General features: G+C 46.3%; 1 protein-coding gene across 1 annotated transcript in view; it reads left to right on the top strand.

Moving 5' to 3' along the window:
• The window catches only part of LOC123825926 (sialic acid-binding Ig-like lectin 5), a 31491-nt gene extending 14674 nt beyond the window's left edge, over positions 1-16817 (top strand). The window contains 3 exon segments of the mRNA XM_045849566.1: positions 12917-13016; positions 14264-14354; positions 14905-16817. Of these exon segments, the coding sequence (XP_045705522.1) occupies positions 12917-13016; positions 14264-14354; positions 14905-15099 (386 nt within the window). The 3' untranslated portion in view covers positions 15100-16817.
• The last annotated feature ends 338 nt before the right edge of the window (positions 16818-17155 follow it).

The following is a 17155-nucleotide window of genomic DNA, read 5'->3' as shown; positions in this document are numbered from 1 at the left end:
CCCTCCTGCTCCTGGGAGGATGAGAGTTTCTGCGGCAGCTGTTCCTCCCAAGCTTAGCCTGCCCCTTTGCTGCGCTCGTGGTTAGGGGAGAGGCTGTTGGAGGGGAACCCCAGCAATGCCTCCTACACAGTCACCTCCAGCTCCGTGGGGCCCTGGGCCAACAGTTCCCTGAGCCTACACGCAGGGCTCAACGCTGGCTTCAGACTGAGCTTCAAGTCAGAGAATGTCCATGGGGCCCAGAGCACCAGTGTCCTGCCGCTGCCAGGTCAGGGACCTGCTGGAGGGAGAGGTTTATGGAGACAGGAATGGAACAAAGAGAAAATGGAGATGGGGAGAGGGGCTGTGGCCAGCAAGGGCATTATTTGCTAGGACAAGAACCTCCATCTCCTGTCTGAAGAGAACCTACAGCTACAGTGGGTTTGCAAAGATGTGGGAAGACAAGACACAGAGTGCTGAGAGAGGGTGGGCTCATGCGGCTCTTCTATGCAGGACAGGCAGTATTCGTGTGCAGAGTGGTTCCCGTGGCTCTTGGTGGTGCTGGTGCCATGGTGCTCCTGTCCTTATGCTTGTGTCTCATCTCCTTTTGCATGTAAGCCTGTGTCCTGGGAGAAAGCTGTGTCATGAAGAGTACAGAGAGAGGCCCCTGAATCCCAGAAAGGCAGAGCTAAGTATATACGGAGGTGTCTTTTTAAATATTTTATATTTTAAAAGATTTTATTTATTTATTTTTAGAGAGAGCAGAAGGGAAGTAGAAAGAGAGGGAGAGAAATATCAATGTGTGTTTGCCTCTCACATGTCCCCCACTGGAGAGACCTGGCCCACAACCCTGACATGTGTGCTGACTGGGAATAAAACTGGTGATCCTTTGGTTGAATAGCCAGTGCTCAATCCATTCAGTCACAGCAGCCAGGGCAAATTTTTATATATTTAAAGCATACAATTCAATGGCTTTTTGTCCAGTCACAGAGTTGTGCACCCATCACCATAATCAATTTTAAATCTTTTTCATTAGCACAAACTGAATTAAAAAATCCCTTATTTGTCACTTGTGCCACCATCCTCACCCCAGCCCCAGTGAGACACTAATCTATTTCCTGTGTCTCTAGATCTGCCCATTGTGGACATTTCATATACATGGAATCATACAACACATGATCCTTTTTGACTTTTTTTTTACATAACGATATTTTCAAGGCTCATGTGTCATTTTTTAATTTTTTTTATTCCAAATAATATTCCATGGCATGGATGCTGCACTTTTTATTTGTCTCCTCATTCATTGATAGATAGTCGGGTTGTTTCTACTTTGGGGTTTTCAGGAGTAACATTGTTATGATTGCTTCTCTAGCTGTTTCTCCCTGTGTAGGGGCCTATCATGATGCAAGTTTAGTATTGGTGAAACACCTGGTCATTCAGGGGATGGAGCACTCACTTGCATGTCAGAAGGTCTCTGAGTTAGGTTCTGGGATCTGGATGCCTCAGTGGTTTTCCCAGGAAGTGGAAGCAGCCTGCGCACCTGTGCCTGAGCCATTGTGGCTCCTGACTTCTTCACTTAGAGTGAAATTCCACAAGAAGCAAACAGGCAGAAGACAAAAGGTCATGAATGATGAAGACCCTGTCATGGGTACAGTCACCTGGGTGTGTGATGTGATTATTTTCTCATGCAGTGTAGGGGGAGGGGCTGGGCATGTCCATTCAATAAGTGTGAACTGAGATGCTCAGAATTTCCCCAAATCCGCTCCTCTGTGGTCAGCTAGACAGACAGCTGGGAGTTGACTTCCCCTTCCTTATTCAGAGCCCAGGGTCAGCCTCCTGCCCTAGTGCTGCTGACCACTGAGCCACCTCACCTCTTTCCCAGTATAGCCTGCCAGAACTGTCTCTCCAAAACTATTACTTTCTACCCATTCTGGGCATGTTTCTTCAACTGTCCTCATCTCAGTTTCCCTATCTGTAAATGGAAATAGTAAGAGTATCATTTAGACTTGGTTTCAGTGAGGATAAAATGTGATTGGTAAGCCCTCAATGTGGTGTAATCAACTGTAGCATTACAAAATTTTAAAGGAATGAGAAAATAGTTGAGTTCCTGTGGAGTGTGTGTGGAATAAGAGGATGAATAAAAACTGTTCTATCAGCTGAACTTCCCCTGAAGACCATGTCTGATTTTTTCTTCTCTGACTCTCTTCTCTCCCCTTCACTCAGGGTTCCCAGCAAAATCCACAGCCAGACAGGCCCCCCGACCAACTGTCACCCATGGAAGACACTTCTCCATCAGGAGAGGAGCAGGATACCTAGTACGCCAACCTCAGTTTTTAGAGGGGGAAACTGTGTGAGGCTCAGGACAAGGAGGCCACCAGCACCTGCATGTACTCAAAAATCAAGAAGATCAGCAACTGAGGACTCACTCAGAGCTTAGGCCTGGCCAGAAACATCACAGCCTCTCTGAGGGACAGAAGTCAGGGACTAGTTCGTGAAGCATAAGGTGACCTCATGCAACATTAACATTAACCTCGTGCAACATTAACATTAACATTACCCACTGTAGGGGTATCTGCAGGCGGAGCAGAAAGAAGGTGATGGGATTGGAGAGACTTGGGCTCCAGTGCAGACTTCAGCACTTCCTGCAGCATTATCTTCAAGTGATTTATTTTATTTTTCTGTCCTCAGTTTCCCATTCTGTACAGCAGAGATGATGCATCCTAGTCAAAGGTGGCTGTGAGAATTAAAGAAATCACAACCAACAGAGGTCCAGGGCTTGCCTGTCTCTCTTTTTTGAACAGAAAGGTCCTGGTGGCAAGTTCTCCTGAATTCAGGGGTGACCAGCCATAGAAAACAGGGAGGCAGTTTGTTGCTCTCATTTTCCCTCCCAGAATTCATTGAAGCTTATACAGGGAAAGACATTCCTGTCCACCTTGTGTTTCATTCATGATGAGGTATCATAGTTTCCCTGGGTTTATCATGCCTCATTTGTACCTGTCCATTCTCCAGCACCTCCTGACTGCCAGTCCCTACCCCATCCCATGTACAGCCCCACAGGGATCTTTTCAACCTCCTCTTAGGTGTCAGCAGGAGCTGACTAGGCATTCCATCACCAAAAGAAGTGTTTTCAGAGGCAAAGATTGAGATGCAGCCAGTGCAGCCACAGTGAGCCACGTGTTTTCTGTAAAATGTAACCATCTAAAGTGAACCTGTATATAGAAATGAGGACTACCCTCCATGTAATGTGCCCAGAAAGGCAATAAAAGCTTGTCCAGGCAAGGGTTGAGGTGCTCTCTCACTCAGAGAGTAGCCATGCCATCCCCTTCTCTCCACAGGACTTCTGTAGTCTGTGAGTTTGTTTATTGCAGCCACAACACACGGAACAACACATGGACCCTGCCAGCCAGGGTTCACATCATTTCCTGTGCTGTTGTAAGGTGTCACAAGGCCTATCTGATGAGGTTTAGGGAGGTGAATGCCACAAACATTATGACGCAGCATGAGGCTAGTACAAGCCTGACTTGAACACAAGTCACCCAGATACTGGGACAGTAGATCTGAAGACCTAATTGACTACTAAGTGACTCACAAGTGGGAAGGGTACACAGTGTGGAGATGCAGGACAAAGAGATGGTTCACACTCAGCCAGGACAGACAGAGGGTATACAAGATTCATCCTACTTCTTTGAAAATTGCAAAATTTAAAACATGAATGGTTTATTTCTAGAAACTTCCATTTAGTATTTTTGGACTGTGTTTAAACAGAGATGACAGAAACCATGGAAAGCACAACTGTGGATAATAGGAGATGACTGTAATAAAGCTGTTTATTTTCCAAAGTTCCCTAATGGTTGTTGCTGAAGTGTGTCTTATAATCATAACAAGAACCACAAGGGCTGGTCCAGCCACAACATTGGCTGCAAGGGGGAAATGTCTGTGGGGTGTCCACAGGTAGAATGGGCCCAGGTCAGTGTCCCAGTGATACAAGACAAGCACCTACACGTAGGCAATTTAATTCCACAATTTTAGAAATTGAGGAAATGGCCCTGAGGAAAGAAGGGCACAGTTACAGTGTGGAACTAGGAGGGCTTTGGGTCCCACATCCACTACATGACTCCAATTTCAGTATGGCAAGAAGTTGAATTGTGACTCTTGTTTTGGTAATAACTGGTTAAATCATTCTGCTCAGGACTTGTGCTGAAAATAACAAAATTCTTTGGGAAAAAACTAAATAGAAGAAATAAAACCCTTCACTTTAAAAGTACAGAATAATTGAAAATAAATGAAAATGGGCACTTGTTAGGCTAGTATTTTGGGGACTACTTGAAATCAGAAAATGAGAGAATATTTAAGCCAAGATACTAAACTTCCCAATGGCATTTACCCACATTGATCATGTAGCTTTGGTTCTGTGGCCTTCATGACCTGGAGATGAAAGGCACTTGGAGAGAAAGGGAAATGAAGAGAAATTCTGAGGCTCCTGGGGAGCCTTCTTGTTTTTTTATTGACTTGAGATATAATCCCATAGTGTAATTTACATGTTTATATAATGTAAACTATTTTAATAAGGTATTACATTACATATATCTCATATTTATAAATGTGTAATATTGTACTATAATATATGAAATACAATATGAAAAAGTACAGTATATTACTCATTGTAGTAATTAGTTATATGTTTATTATAATATTTATAGGACATGTATATAATATAAGCCATAATATATACATAAGGTTTATGCAACATGAACTATATATATTTTTTCACAACCAATACAAGCAAAAGTATTTCAAACCTGAAATATTTTTGTTCCCATGATTGCCTTTTGTGGAAAAATTCCAAGGAAGAATAACATTAAACAGCATGATGACAAATGAGAGGGATGAGAGGAAAAACACAGACATGAACCCAGCTCACTGCCACACCTTCTCCTGACTCCTCCTTCCCAAGAAGGACCCTGCCTTTCCGGAGCCCTGTGTCCTGTGCTTGTGGGCTGAATTCCTAGGCAGAACTAACCCAGGGGCGCTCCAGCACCACAAAAAGCGCCAACCTTTCCTGGAGGAGCTCTCACGTCTGGCATGGAGTATGGTGTGACCCCTGGAGGCAGAGCCTTGACCTGCCTCATGAGGGGGTAAGGCTGGGGAATGAAGGCCGTTGGCCTTCTATCCTACAGAACAGAAGTACACCCAAACCCTCCTCAGTCTCTCCTTGGACATGCCCTCATCCTTGGTTAGAGGAGCCTTAATTTCAGAGACACAATGCATTTCTCAGAGGACACTGAGTTCTTTGACTGTCAGGGCTAAATCTACTGTCACCTTATCCAGAAAACCGTCTGGGTCAGACTCTTCCCATTCCTTCCCTCTTTCCCTCACAAGAGTAGGTTGGTATTTTCTCTTGCTTTTAATCCCTTCCTTGTACTGTCACAGAGCTCTGCACAACAGAAAATAGAACCTGTGAATCTTTTCTGGGCCTGTCAGTGTGCCCAGTCCCAATTCAGCTCAAATGAAGAATTGAAGAATCAGAAGTCTGGTAGATATGTTCTTTCTGGAGCTGACAGGTGACTCAAATAAATTCTAAGTTTCAGTTCATTCTACCTGAAGAGTAAACATTCAGAATGGGGAAAGAATTCTGTGACATCAGTGGACCACAGCAGGGAGAATGTTATCATGGAGGGCAGAGCAAGCCAGGCAAGGTCAGAGGAAGTGGAGGTGGGGCAAGGAGAAGGAGATGCAATATTTCCACAAAGATGGGAGGCCTTTTCTGTCTGGAGGAACTGTAGAGAAGTTAGAGGGTGAGAGTACAGGGTCCTGGGAACCCTGTGAATGAGCTCCCAGCCACACACGAGTCCAGTGACTTTCCAACCTCAAGCTGACAACAGAGACCCACCAGAGGCACCCTCATCTGTGGGGCTGGAGTCAGGGCTACCCTTTTCACTTTGAGATTCTGAGCATGATGGTCTCCTTGTCATGAGTATGAGTTCAGTCACTCCTTCTTGAGGCTTCTTGTGTGACCAGACCTGGTCTTAGGACCAGAACAGAGACAGAGAGAGGATTTGGATTCTGGTAGGTCCAGGTTCCCAGACCTTACTGCTCTGAGAGATGTTCTTAGAATTCTGAGAGAGCAGAAAGAGGTGGCCCTCCATGTGTTCTCTGAGGGGGGTGGGTATGAACACTTGGCACAGGTGACATGAGTGGGGAGTGGGCTGCAAAGGGGCCCTCCTGACAGGGTGTCACCAGACCTACAGTGAGAAGAGCTCCACCTTTGCTTCCCTAATTGACCCTGGAAAGAAGGAAAGCTTCTGAGAGAGGGCAGGTTTGGGAAATGACCCTCCAGAAAGAGCCATGGATAGAAATCTACTGCTTCCCAGAGAACAGGGAGTGATCCTGTGACCTCAAGTGTCCTCTACATGACCCCCAAGGACATGCTGGTGCCACTGCCTCTGCTGTGCATGTGGGGGGAAGAGGGCTGTGGGCCACTGTCCTTCCTCTTTATTGGGAAACAACATAGAGAAGCATCAGGGCAGAAGATGAAGGTGTGTGGACTGGGGACACAGTGAGGACAAAGTGCCTGTGTATTCTCATGCTCTGACCTTCTCTCATCCAGAATTCAATGGGTTTACTATACATAGTGTATCCTGGTTGAAGGAAGAAACCAAATGTACCATGATCATCCTGTGCCCAAACAGACCAGGTCAGTACCTGAGGGTCAGTACTGTCTACAACTTTGGGCCAACTCCACCTCCTTGGGACCCTCCACCTGTGACTGTTCCCTGAGAAACACAGATGTCAGGATGGGGAGGGCAGGACATTGCTCCTTGAGAGGAAGAAGGCTGCTTAGGAGATCCTGTCACAAATAGAAAATGCCCTCTCTGGATGGGACAGATAGGATCAGAGCATCATGAGCCAGAGGGCAGAGTTAACATGAAGGACCTTCCTAGTGTCGTATATTTCTGAGTGGTATCTCTGTCTCCTACCTAGTGCTGACTCAGATACCTGACATCCACATCCTGGGGACCCTGGGATTTGGGCACAGGGATCTGCTGAGGAAAGATGACATTCACCTTTTACTGGTAAGATTTACCCCCAATCACCCTCCACCAACACACATGTCATGATGCAGAAACTCATGTGCATCCTTGCACCATTTCTACTCAGGACTTCCAGGTGAACTCAGCTCTTTCTTGTGCTTCTGCTTCTGGGAAAGAGCCAGCATCACCTGATGGCTCCAGTGACTATATAGAACAGAGTCAAATCTGTAAGTAGAGGGCCAGGGCAGTCTCTCTCCTCTGTGCCCCCAAGACCATCAATTGTTCCCAAGTGTGAGGGGTGCCCAGATGTGGACACAGGGACATCCTAACTCTCTGGGTACAACAGGTCCTCACTGGGGTGGGCTTGGAAGAGGATGTGGGGAATGGGGTGTGTGGGACCCAGAGCAGGGAGGGCATAGGGACTTGACCCATACATAAACTTAATGATTCAATATATGTATGTATCTCCAAGTGCTCACCACAATATCTCATATTAGCATCCATCACCACATAGAATTCCACACCTTTTCTCTTATAAGAAGAACTGTTAACAATGTTCTCTCTTAGCAATTTTCAGATGTACAACACATTATTAATGACATTATTATAGTTAATAGAACTAATACCCACTCCTATTACTACAGTCACCATGCTCTTCCTGATGTCCCCATGATGTAGTTGTGTTAGGACTCAAAGTTTGTACTTTGACTACCTCACCCATTTTTCCCTACCCACATTTACTTCCTCTGGCTGCCACCCATCTGTTCTTGCTATCCATGAGTTTGATTTTTTATTTTAAATGTTTTATTGTAGTTTTTCATTACCATTTAGTCCCCTTATAATCCTCCTTACCTTCACAATCACCACACTGTTGTCCATGTCCATGAGTCCTTTTAGCTTTTTGCTCAATCCCTCCATCCCATAACTCCCCCCAATGCCAGCTGTCATCTGCTCTCCATCTGTGAGTCTCTCTCAGTTGGCTTGTTAGTTCAGTTTGTTCATTAGATTCCACATGTAAGTGAAATCATGGGATATTTTTTCCTGTGACTGACATATTTCATTAAGTATAATGCTCTCTAGGGCCATCCATATTGTTGCAAATGGTGAATTTTTCTTCTTTTTATGGCTGAGTAGTATTCCTTTGTATAAATGCCCCATAGTTGTTTTATCCACTCATCTACAGATGGACACTCAGACTGCTTCCCTATCTTGGTGAGTGTAAATAATGCTGTAATGAACATAGGGGTGCTTATGTTCTTTCAAATTAGTGTTTTGGGTCCCTTTGGGAATAATCCCAGAAGTTGGATGGCTGGGTCAAATGGTAGATCCATTTTTAATTTTTTAAGGTATCTCCATACTGCTTTCCACAGTGGCTTCACCAGTCTGTGTTCCCACCAACAGTGCAAAAGTGTCCCTCTTTCTCCACATCCTTGCCAGCACTTGTTGTTTGTTGATTGATTGATGATAGCCTTTCTGAGAGGTGTGAGAAGATATCTCATTGTGGTGTTAATTTGCATTTCTCTGATATTTAGTGATGTTAAGCATCTTTTCATTGGTCTATTGGCCATCAGTATGTCCTCTTCAGAGAAGTGTCTATTCAGGTCCTTTGCTTATTTTTAAACTGGTGTTGAATTTGTAATTTCTTTATAAATGTTGGATATTAGCCCCTTATTAGGTGTATTGGTGAACATGTGGTATCATTCTGTGGGCTGTCTTTTTATTTTGCACCCATTTTCCTCCTCTGAGAATCACCTACCTATTTTATCTATGAGTCTGATTTTTTTTAAGTTCCCACATACAAGTGAGATTGTACAGTATTTGTCTTTCTCTGTCATGTTGATTCACTTAGCCTTATGGCACATCATATTCCATTGTACATACACCACATTTTCTTCATCCTTCATTTACCAACAGACACTGAGGTTGCTTCCCCATCTTGGCTATTGTAAATGATTCTGCAGTGAACATAGGGGTGTCTAGGGCTTTCCAAGTTAGTGTTTTTATTTCTTCAAAATAAATACCCAGAAGTGGAATTGGTGGATGTCAGGGCAGCTCTGCTTTCAGTTTTTGAGGATCTGCCACACTGATTTACATAGCAGCTGCTCCAACTTACATTCCCACCAACAGTGTAAGAGGGTTCCCCTTTTTGAACATTCTTGCCAAGACTTCTTTTTTCTTGTCATTTTTATAATCCAGATAGGTTGAGAGTTTCTAGACCTTCAATGATGTGATGTGGGGGCACCAACATGGAAATCCTACCTCCTTTGTCCTTTGCTTGCACAGGACAATCTTCTTCGCAACATGTGAAGAGTCAGGGGTAGGTATGGGTTGAGTTGGTTACCTCTGGTTCACATGTTCCCCATGGGAGAAGCAGACCCAGGTTTTGTGGATCCTCCTATTTACACTGATGTTGAGATATGTGCCTTGATGAAAAAGCAACATGTGGCACCCACAAATTTTTCTGAAATGGGAAAACACATCACATCAAGTAAGAAGAGCCAAAATGCAGAAAACCAAAATACAACACTAATCAGACAATTACAGACTATTTTGATTAGTACTGTGGCATTCCTGTCTGGCACAACTGCAGGACACAGGCCCCCAACAGTTTTTTGACTGATACTTTTTGATTGCTTCTTCATAGGAGAATAATTCTGTCTTACTGTAATAGTTATTAATATTACACTAGTAATCATTATTAATTATTATAATAATATAATGTTTATATAATATAGCCACTACAAAGAGATTTAGCATTTCCTTGGCACTGGAGATTGACATTTCATTTTCCTGTGTACTGTATTTTGCTGTGTATAAAGTACTTCCTTGTATAATGTGTGCCCACCTTTTTGGCCCAATGTTTCAGAAAAAAAAATCTTTCATTTTTAGTTTTGAGCTCAACTTTTTAAAATAAAATCCCACACTGAGGGCACCTGTGTGCTGTCACTGTTCCCCCCACTCTCTGACCCTGTACTTGTGCATCCCATGTCCCAGTGTCCACAGTGCATAGGGCTTTAACACTCAGCTTCCTTTTGGATTCCACCCTCCAGTGGAGTTGGGTGTAAATTCCTTCTACTCTTATCAGCACTTGGTAGTTGAAGCAAAATTTAAATGCATTCTTTCCCAGCACATTCTGTGGTTTTGGCTGGAGGGTGGGTCTCCTGAAGCACCAGGGACACCTCTCACTGGAATGACCCCTAGGTGACCTCCCTCTCGACTTCAACATCAACTGCAAGGTGATCACATTCAGATTCACATCTGGACAAGCCTCTCAACATCTGGTGCCTGTAGATCCACCTTCAGGGTCAGGTTGGGGGAGGTGACACAGGATGATTTCTCAGCCCTCACAGCACTCCCCACAGCCTGTGGAGCCCAAGTTCCCCTCCAGGCCTGACCACATTTCTGTAGCACATGGCTTCCTGTTGGGGTGTCATTGGCCCCACCCCACAGTTGGGCATTTCCCTCCCTGACACAGGGCTCTGGATGTGCTCTGCCCTGTGAGAAGCAAACATGCTGCCCCTACTGCTGCTGCCCCTGCTGTTGGGGATTGAGAGGGCCTGAGGAGAGGGGTGGAGAAGTGGGGATGGGTTGGGGCCAATTCTGAGTGTTTGTGTCCCCACAGGTTCCCTGCAGCAACTGCAGCAGCTGCAGCAGCAGCAGCGAGCCCATGGTATCAAGCTACAGGGATCTGTGAGCGTGCAGGAGGGTGGATGCACCAATGTGCCCTGCTCCTTCCCCTCTTTTTGGATACCATCGTATCCCTATGCTAAAATCTTCATCCACTTGTACCACAGTGGTCACCACTTACATAGCTCTGAAGCTGTGGCTACGAATGACCTAAATACACCAGTGAAGATGGAGACATAGCGCCGATTCTTCCTCATGGATCCCAGCACCAACAACTGTTCCCTGAGCATCAGAGACGCCAGGAAGAGTGATGGAGGGACCTATGTCTTACGAGTACAGAGACAATATACTCACCATAGTGATTATGAAGAGAAGAAGCTGACTTTGCAGGTGACATGTATGGCAGTGGTCCCAGGAGAGGATGCAGAGACATGGGACCCAGCTAGAACAACCACAGGACCCTGGGACACTACTTGATCCCAGCCTTGAGCCCAGGGTGTTAGAAGAGACACAGGACCTGGGGTGAGCTCAGGCCCTCAGCCATGGGTCCCAGGTTGGGTCACATTCTGGGTCCCCGTTGGAGCCCCAGGTCCTAGGCACCTCCCTCTCTCCTCCTCAGACCTGACACAGAAACCTGACATCCACATTCGGGGGCCTCTGGAGTCTGGCCGCCCCACACAGCTGACCTGCAGCCTGCCAGGGTCCTGCAAAGAGGGAAGTCCTCTCATCTTCTCATGGGTGGGGAGTGCTCTTGACTCTCTGAATCCCAAGACCCTTCACTCCTCTGTGCTCACCTTCACTCCGAAGCCCAGGGACCACGGCACCACAGTCACCTGTCTGGTGACACTTGCAGGACCTGGGGTGACCACACAGAAAACCATTCAGCTCAATGTGTCCTGTGAGTGTTGGAGGGACAGCTGGTGTCCTGGGGGCAGTGGGACTGACAAACCTGATTGTTTGTGTCTTTGTGTGTATTTTGTGTGTGTGTACAGTAGGCTGAGCTAAAGGAGGAAATTTATTTGCACATCTGAGTGTAGAAGGGGAGTGGGCCAGAGCACAGCTATGCCACCATTCTGGTTCCCACTGCCCCTCCTTGGGTTGGGGTGACTTCTATTCACTCCCTCTCTGAAGGCACGGCACATGTCTTTCTGTCCCAGATGCCCCAGAGAACCTCACCATAGGCGTATCATTCAGAAATGTCACAGGTATGAAAGAACCTCCCTCTGTGGGGTCGGAACCTGCCCCAGGGACAGCCATGGAGCTGAGGGATAATCAGAGTGTGAGTGGGATCATATATGGGGAGAGGCAAGGAGGAAAATTACCACCCTCCCTCTCTCACCTCTTGTGGGTTGGTGCATTTACCTGTGTTCTCTCTCTCTCTCTCCCCACCACTCTGCCTTCTTTCTGTCTCTGTCTGCATCTCTCTCCACTAGCCCTCAAGGTTCTGCAAACCACATCCCTTCCCATCCTGGAGGGCGAGGGCGTGCAGCTGCTCTGTGTGGCTGACAGCAACCCCCCTGCACAGCTGAGGTGGTTCCGGGGGCCCCCAGCCCTGAACGTCCCCCTCATCTCCAGAACAGCAATCCTGGAGCTGCCTCTTGTGGGGACTGGGGAAGAAGGACAGTTCACCTGCCAAGCTCAGCACCCGCTGGGATCCCAAAGTATCTCTCTCAACCTCTCTGTGGCATGTGAGTGTGGGGACCCCTGTGGGCAGGACACCTGGGTTTTGGGAGGGCAGAGGCACCACTGACACTTCTTGCTCCCCACAGACCCCCCACGTCTGCTGGGACCCTCCTGCTCCTGGGAGGACCAGAGTCTGCACTGTAGCTGTTCGTCCCAAGCTAGGCCAGCCCCCTTGCTGCGCTGGTGGCTGGGGGAGGGGCTGCTGGAGGGGAACCCCAGCAACACCTCCCACATGGTAACCTCCAGGTCCTCTGGGCCCTGGGCCAACAGCTCCATGAGCCTCTCAGCAGGGCTCAGCGCCGGCCTCAGACTCACCTGCGAGGCGAAGAATGTCCACGGGGCCCAGAGCGCCAGTGTCCTGCTGCTGCTGCCAGGTCAGGGGCCTGCTGGGGGTGGAGGCTGAGGGAGAATGGAAGGGATCAAAGGGAGGACTGAGCTGGGGAAAGAGGCTGTGGCCAGCAAGGGCGTCATTTGCTAGGACAGGACCCTCCATCTCCTGTCTGAACAGAACCTACAGCTACAGCGGGTTCTGCAAAGATGTGGGAAGACAAGACACAGAGTCCTGAGAGAGGATGGGCCCACGCTCCTCTTCTCTACAGAACAGGCAGTATTCGTGTGCAGAGTGGTTCCCGCTGCTCTTGGAGGTGCTGGTGCCATGGTGCTCCTGTCCCTATGCTTGTGTCTCATCTTCTTTTGCATGTAAGCCTGTGTCCTGGGGAAGTACAGGGAGCTGTGTCATAGAGGGTACATACAGAGAGAGGCCCCTAAATCCCAAAGGTGGAGCTAAGTCCATATGGAGAGGTCTTTATTAATATTTTTAAAGATTTTATTTATTTATTTTTAGAGAGCAGGGAAGGGAAGTAGAAAGAGAAGAAGAGAAATATCAATGTGTGATAGTCTTTTATGTGTCCCCCACTGGGGACACCTGGCCCACAACCCCAACATGTGCCCTGACGGGGAATCAAACTGGGGACACTTTGGTTTGCAGCCCATGCTCAGTCTGCTGAGCTACACCAGCCAGGGGAAGAGGGGTCTTTTTTGAGAGAGATTGGGTAGCACCTTTATTGAGATAAAATTCTTGTATTTATTTTATTTTTTAAAATATATTATTTATTTATTTTTAGACAGAGGGGAAGGGAGGGAGACAGGGAGAGAAACATCAATGTGTAGTTGCTTCTCGTGCACCCACTACTGGACACCTGGCCTGCAACCCAGGTATTTGCCCTGACTGAAAATCAAGCCGGCAACCCTTTAGTTGACTGGCCCGCGCTCAATCCACTGAGCCACACCAGCCAGGGCAAATTCTTATATATTTAAAATGTACAATTCAATGGCTTTTTATTCAGTCACAGAGTTGTGCACTTATCACCATAATTAATTTTAAATCTTTTTTATTAGCATAAAATGAATTTAAAAATCCCTTATTTGCCATTTTTGCCACCATCCTTGCCCCAGCCCCAGATAGACACTAATCTATTTCTTGTGTCTCTAGATCTGCCCATTCTGAACGTTTTCATATACATAGGAATCCTACAACACATGATCCTTTTTTGACTCTTTTTTTCACATAATAATATTTTCAAGGCTCATGTGTCATTTTTAATTTTTTTTATTCCAAATAATATTCCATGGCATGGATGCTGCACTTTTTATTTGTCTCCTCATTCATTGATGGACAGTTGGGTTGTTTCTACTTTGGGAGCTCTTAGTAATAACACTGGTATGATTGCTTATGTAGAAGTTTCTTCCTGTGTAGGGGCCCACTGTGATGTAAGTTTAGTCTTGGCCAAACACCTGGTCATCCAGGGGACGGAGCACTCACTTGCATGTCAGAAGGTCTCTGAGTTTGTTTCTGGGATTCGGATGCCTCAGTGGTCGTCTCAGGAAGTGGAGCCAGCCAGCCCACCTGTGCCTGAACCATTGTGGCTCCTGACTTCTTCCCTTAGAGTGAAATTCCACAAGAAGCGAATAGCCAGGGGACAAAAGGTCACAAATGATGAAGACCCTGTCATGGGTACAGTCACCTGGGTGTGTGATGTGAGTATCTTCTCATGCAGTGTAGGGGGAGGGGCTGGGCAAGTACCTTCACTGAGTGTGGACTGAGCTTCTCAGAATTTCCCCAAATCCGCTCCTCTGTGGTCAGCTAGACAGACAGCTGGGAGTTGACTTCCCCTTCCTAATATAGAGCCCAGGGTCAGCCTCCTGCCCCAGAGCTGCTGACCACTGAGCCCAACTCACCTCTCTGCCTGGTACAGCTTGACAGAACTGTCTTTCCAAAACTATCACTTTCTACCCATCTGGGCATGTTTACTTCAGCTCTCTGTCATCTCAGTTTTCCTCATCTATAAATGGAAAGAGTAAAACAATCACTTATAGTTGGTTTCTGTGAGAATGAAATTTGATTAGTAAGTCCTCGATATGGTCTAATGAACTGTAGTATTGCAAAATTTTAAATGAATGACAAATAGTTGAGTTCATGTGGACTGTGAATAAGAGGGTGAATAAAAACTGTTCCATTAGCTCAACTTCCCCTTGAGACCATGTCTGATTGATTCTTCTCTGGCTCTTTTCTCTCCCCTTCACTCAGGGTTCCCAGCAAAATCCACAGCCAGACAGGCCCCCACACCAACTGTCACCCATGGAAGATGCTTCTCTATCAGGAGAGGAGCAGGATACCCAGTACGCCAACCTCACTTTTCATGGGAGGAAGCTGTGTGAAGCTCAGAACAAGGAGGCCACCATCACATGCATGTACTCAGAGATCAAGAAGACCAGCCAATGAGGACTTGCTCAGAGCTTTGTCCTGGCCAGAAACATCATAGCCTCTCTGAGGGAAAGAAGTCAGAGACTAATTGATGAAATATGAGGAGATCTTGTGCAACATTAACATGAATCACCGTAAGAGCATCCACAGGCAGAGCAGAAAGAGGGCTGAAGTGCAGTCTTTGGCACTTCCTAAGGCATTGTCTTCAAGTGAGTCACTTCATTTTTTCCCCTCAGTTTCCCTCCTGTACAGCAGAGATGATACATGCTACTCAAAGGCAGCTGTGAGCATTAAAGAAATCACAAGCAACAGAGGTCCAGGGCTTGCCTGTCTCTCTTTTTTGAACAGAAAGGTCCTGGTGGCAAGTTCTCCTGAAGTCAGGGGTGACCAGTCATAGAAAACAGGGTGGCAGCTTGTTGGTGTCATTTCCATGCAGAACTCTTCAAAGCCTCCTCAGGGAAAGACACTGGACTTAGCTGGTGTTCCATTGTAATGTGGTATCTTGTAGTTTCTGTGGGGTCATCTCGCTTCACTTTTGCCTGTACATTCTTCCAGCATTTCCTGAGTGCCAGTCCCTTCCCCATCCCATATACAGCCCCACTGGGATCTTTCCAACAGCCTGTGAACTCAAAACAGGAGCTGACTAGGCATTTCATCACCAAAAAGAATTTTTTCAGAGACAAAGAAATGGCTGCGATGCAGCTGGTGTAGCCACAGCTAGCCACATGCACAACCTGGGCAGGGAAGCAGCAGACATGAAGCCCTTGTCACAGAGCAGAAGCAGAAGTTTGGGGGAGGGGCTGTTACCACCATAGAGCTCTGCTGTGACCATGGAGTGTTTCCAGTAAGGCTGCCAGCACCACATACGATGTGACAACATCACTGATAGGCCTTCCGATTCCTGGTGGGGTTAGTCTTCTGCAGTAAAACTGCACACACCAGAGAAGTGACCCCACCTTTCTCTTCCAAAATCCCCTCCTCACTCCCTGGCCTTAGATGGAACATCCCAGGTCTCTTTCCTTGGCACTTACCTTTCACCCACCCTCTCTCCCTGTGGCTTTGTTCCTCCAACTTTGTATGGTGGTTCCTACAAAAGGCTTAGCAATTTGAGATCCCCTTCCTGGAGGCCATGCTCCTTGGCTTTCATCAGGCACACCCCACCTGTCCTTCAAAGCTGAGTTCTTGGACAGCCTTGCTTGAGAGGGTGGACTAAAGAAACAGCTCACCATGTCCAAGACAGAAACACAGAAATGCTATCTTGCTGGGGTCTCAGCTTCTTTGGTGGGGAACACTTCCCATTTCTCTCCAGGAGTCCTTCTCTGGTCTAGTGGTGAGTGGATGTGTCACCCTGAAATAGGAGGTACATTTGTTATGATATTGCTGCTGGATATGTCTGTGTCCTTGGTGGGGAGAGCCAGGACTGAAAGAAGGCTCTTTGTTCAGGGACCTTGATGCTATACATGGACATGTGAATTGTTGGTTATAGCTACTAGCAAGACTGATTCCTTCAGGAACGAGTGTAATCAGCTATGATTTCATCTTTTTGTGGCTCCAAAGGCCACTTCTTCGTATTGATTGTAGACTGAGCAGATCTTAGAAAGCTTGTCTTCTTTCTTTCCTTGTATTCTTTTCTTTTGACTTAGAGGAGTGGAAAATATCTGCATGATTCTACCTATTATTCTAATAATTTGTTTCTTGTAAAGTTTGTTGATTTGCAGATTGGAGAAATAAAATTACATTCCTCTGTAAAAAAAGAGCTCACATTCCCCCTCCTCTGTATAGTTGATCTGATTTAATTTTTTAAAGAAAGCTCTAAGACAAAATCAGCCTAAATTCAATAGCAGTACCTTAGTGTTTAGTGCCTATCAATAAGCTTTTGGGTTGTAAGTACATTAGTCCCCCTTATCTGTGGGAAAGATGTTTCATGCCTCACACTGCAGATAGTACATCTTATTTACACCTGATTTTTTCTGTCTACACCTATGATAAAGTTTAATTCATAAATTAGGCACAATTAAAGATGAACAGAACTACTAATAATAGAAGAATTATAACAATATACTGTGAGGAAGGG

The sequence above is a fragment of the Phyllostomus hastatus genome, unplaced genomic scaffold, assembly GCF_019186645.2.
Source record: "Phyllostomus hastatus isolate PE091 unplaced genomic scaffold, TTU_PhHast_1.1 phas_contig_749, whole genome shotgun sequence".
In the NCBI taxonomy this organism is placed as follows: domain Eukaryota; kingdom Metazoa; phylum Chordata; class Mammalia; order Chiroptera; family Phyllostomidae; genus Phyllostomus; species Phyllostomus hastatus.
This window is presented reverse-complemented; position numbering and strand designations above follow the sequence as displayed.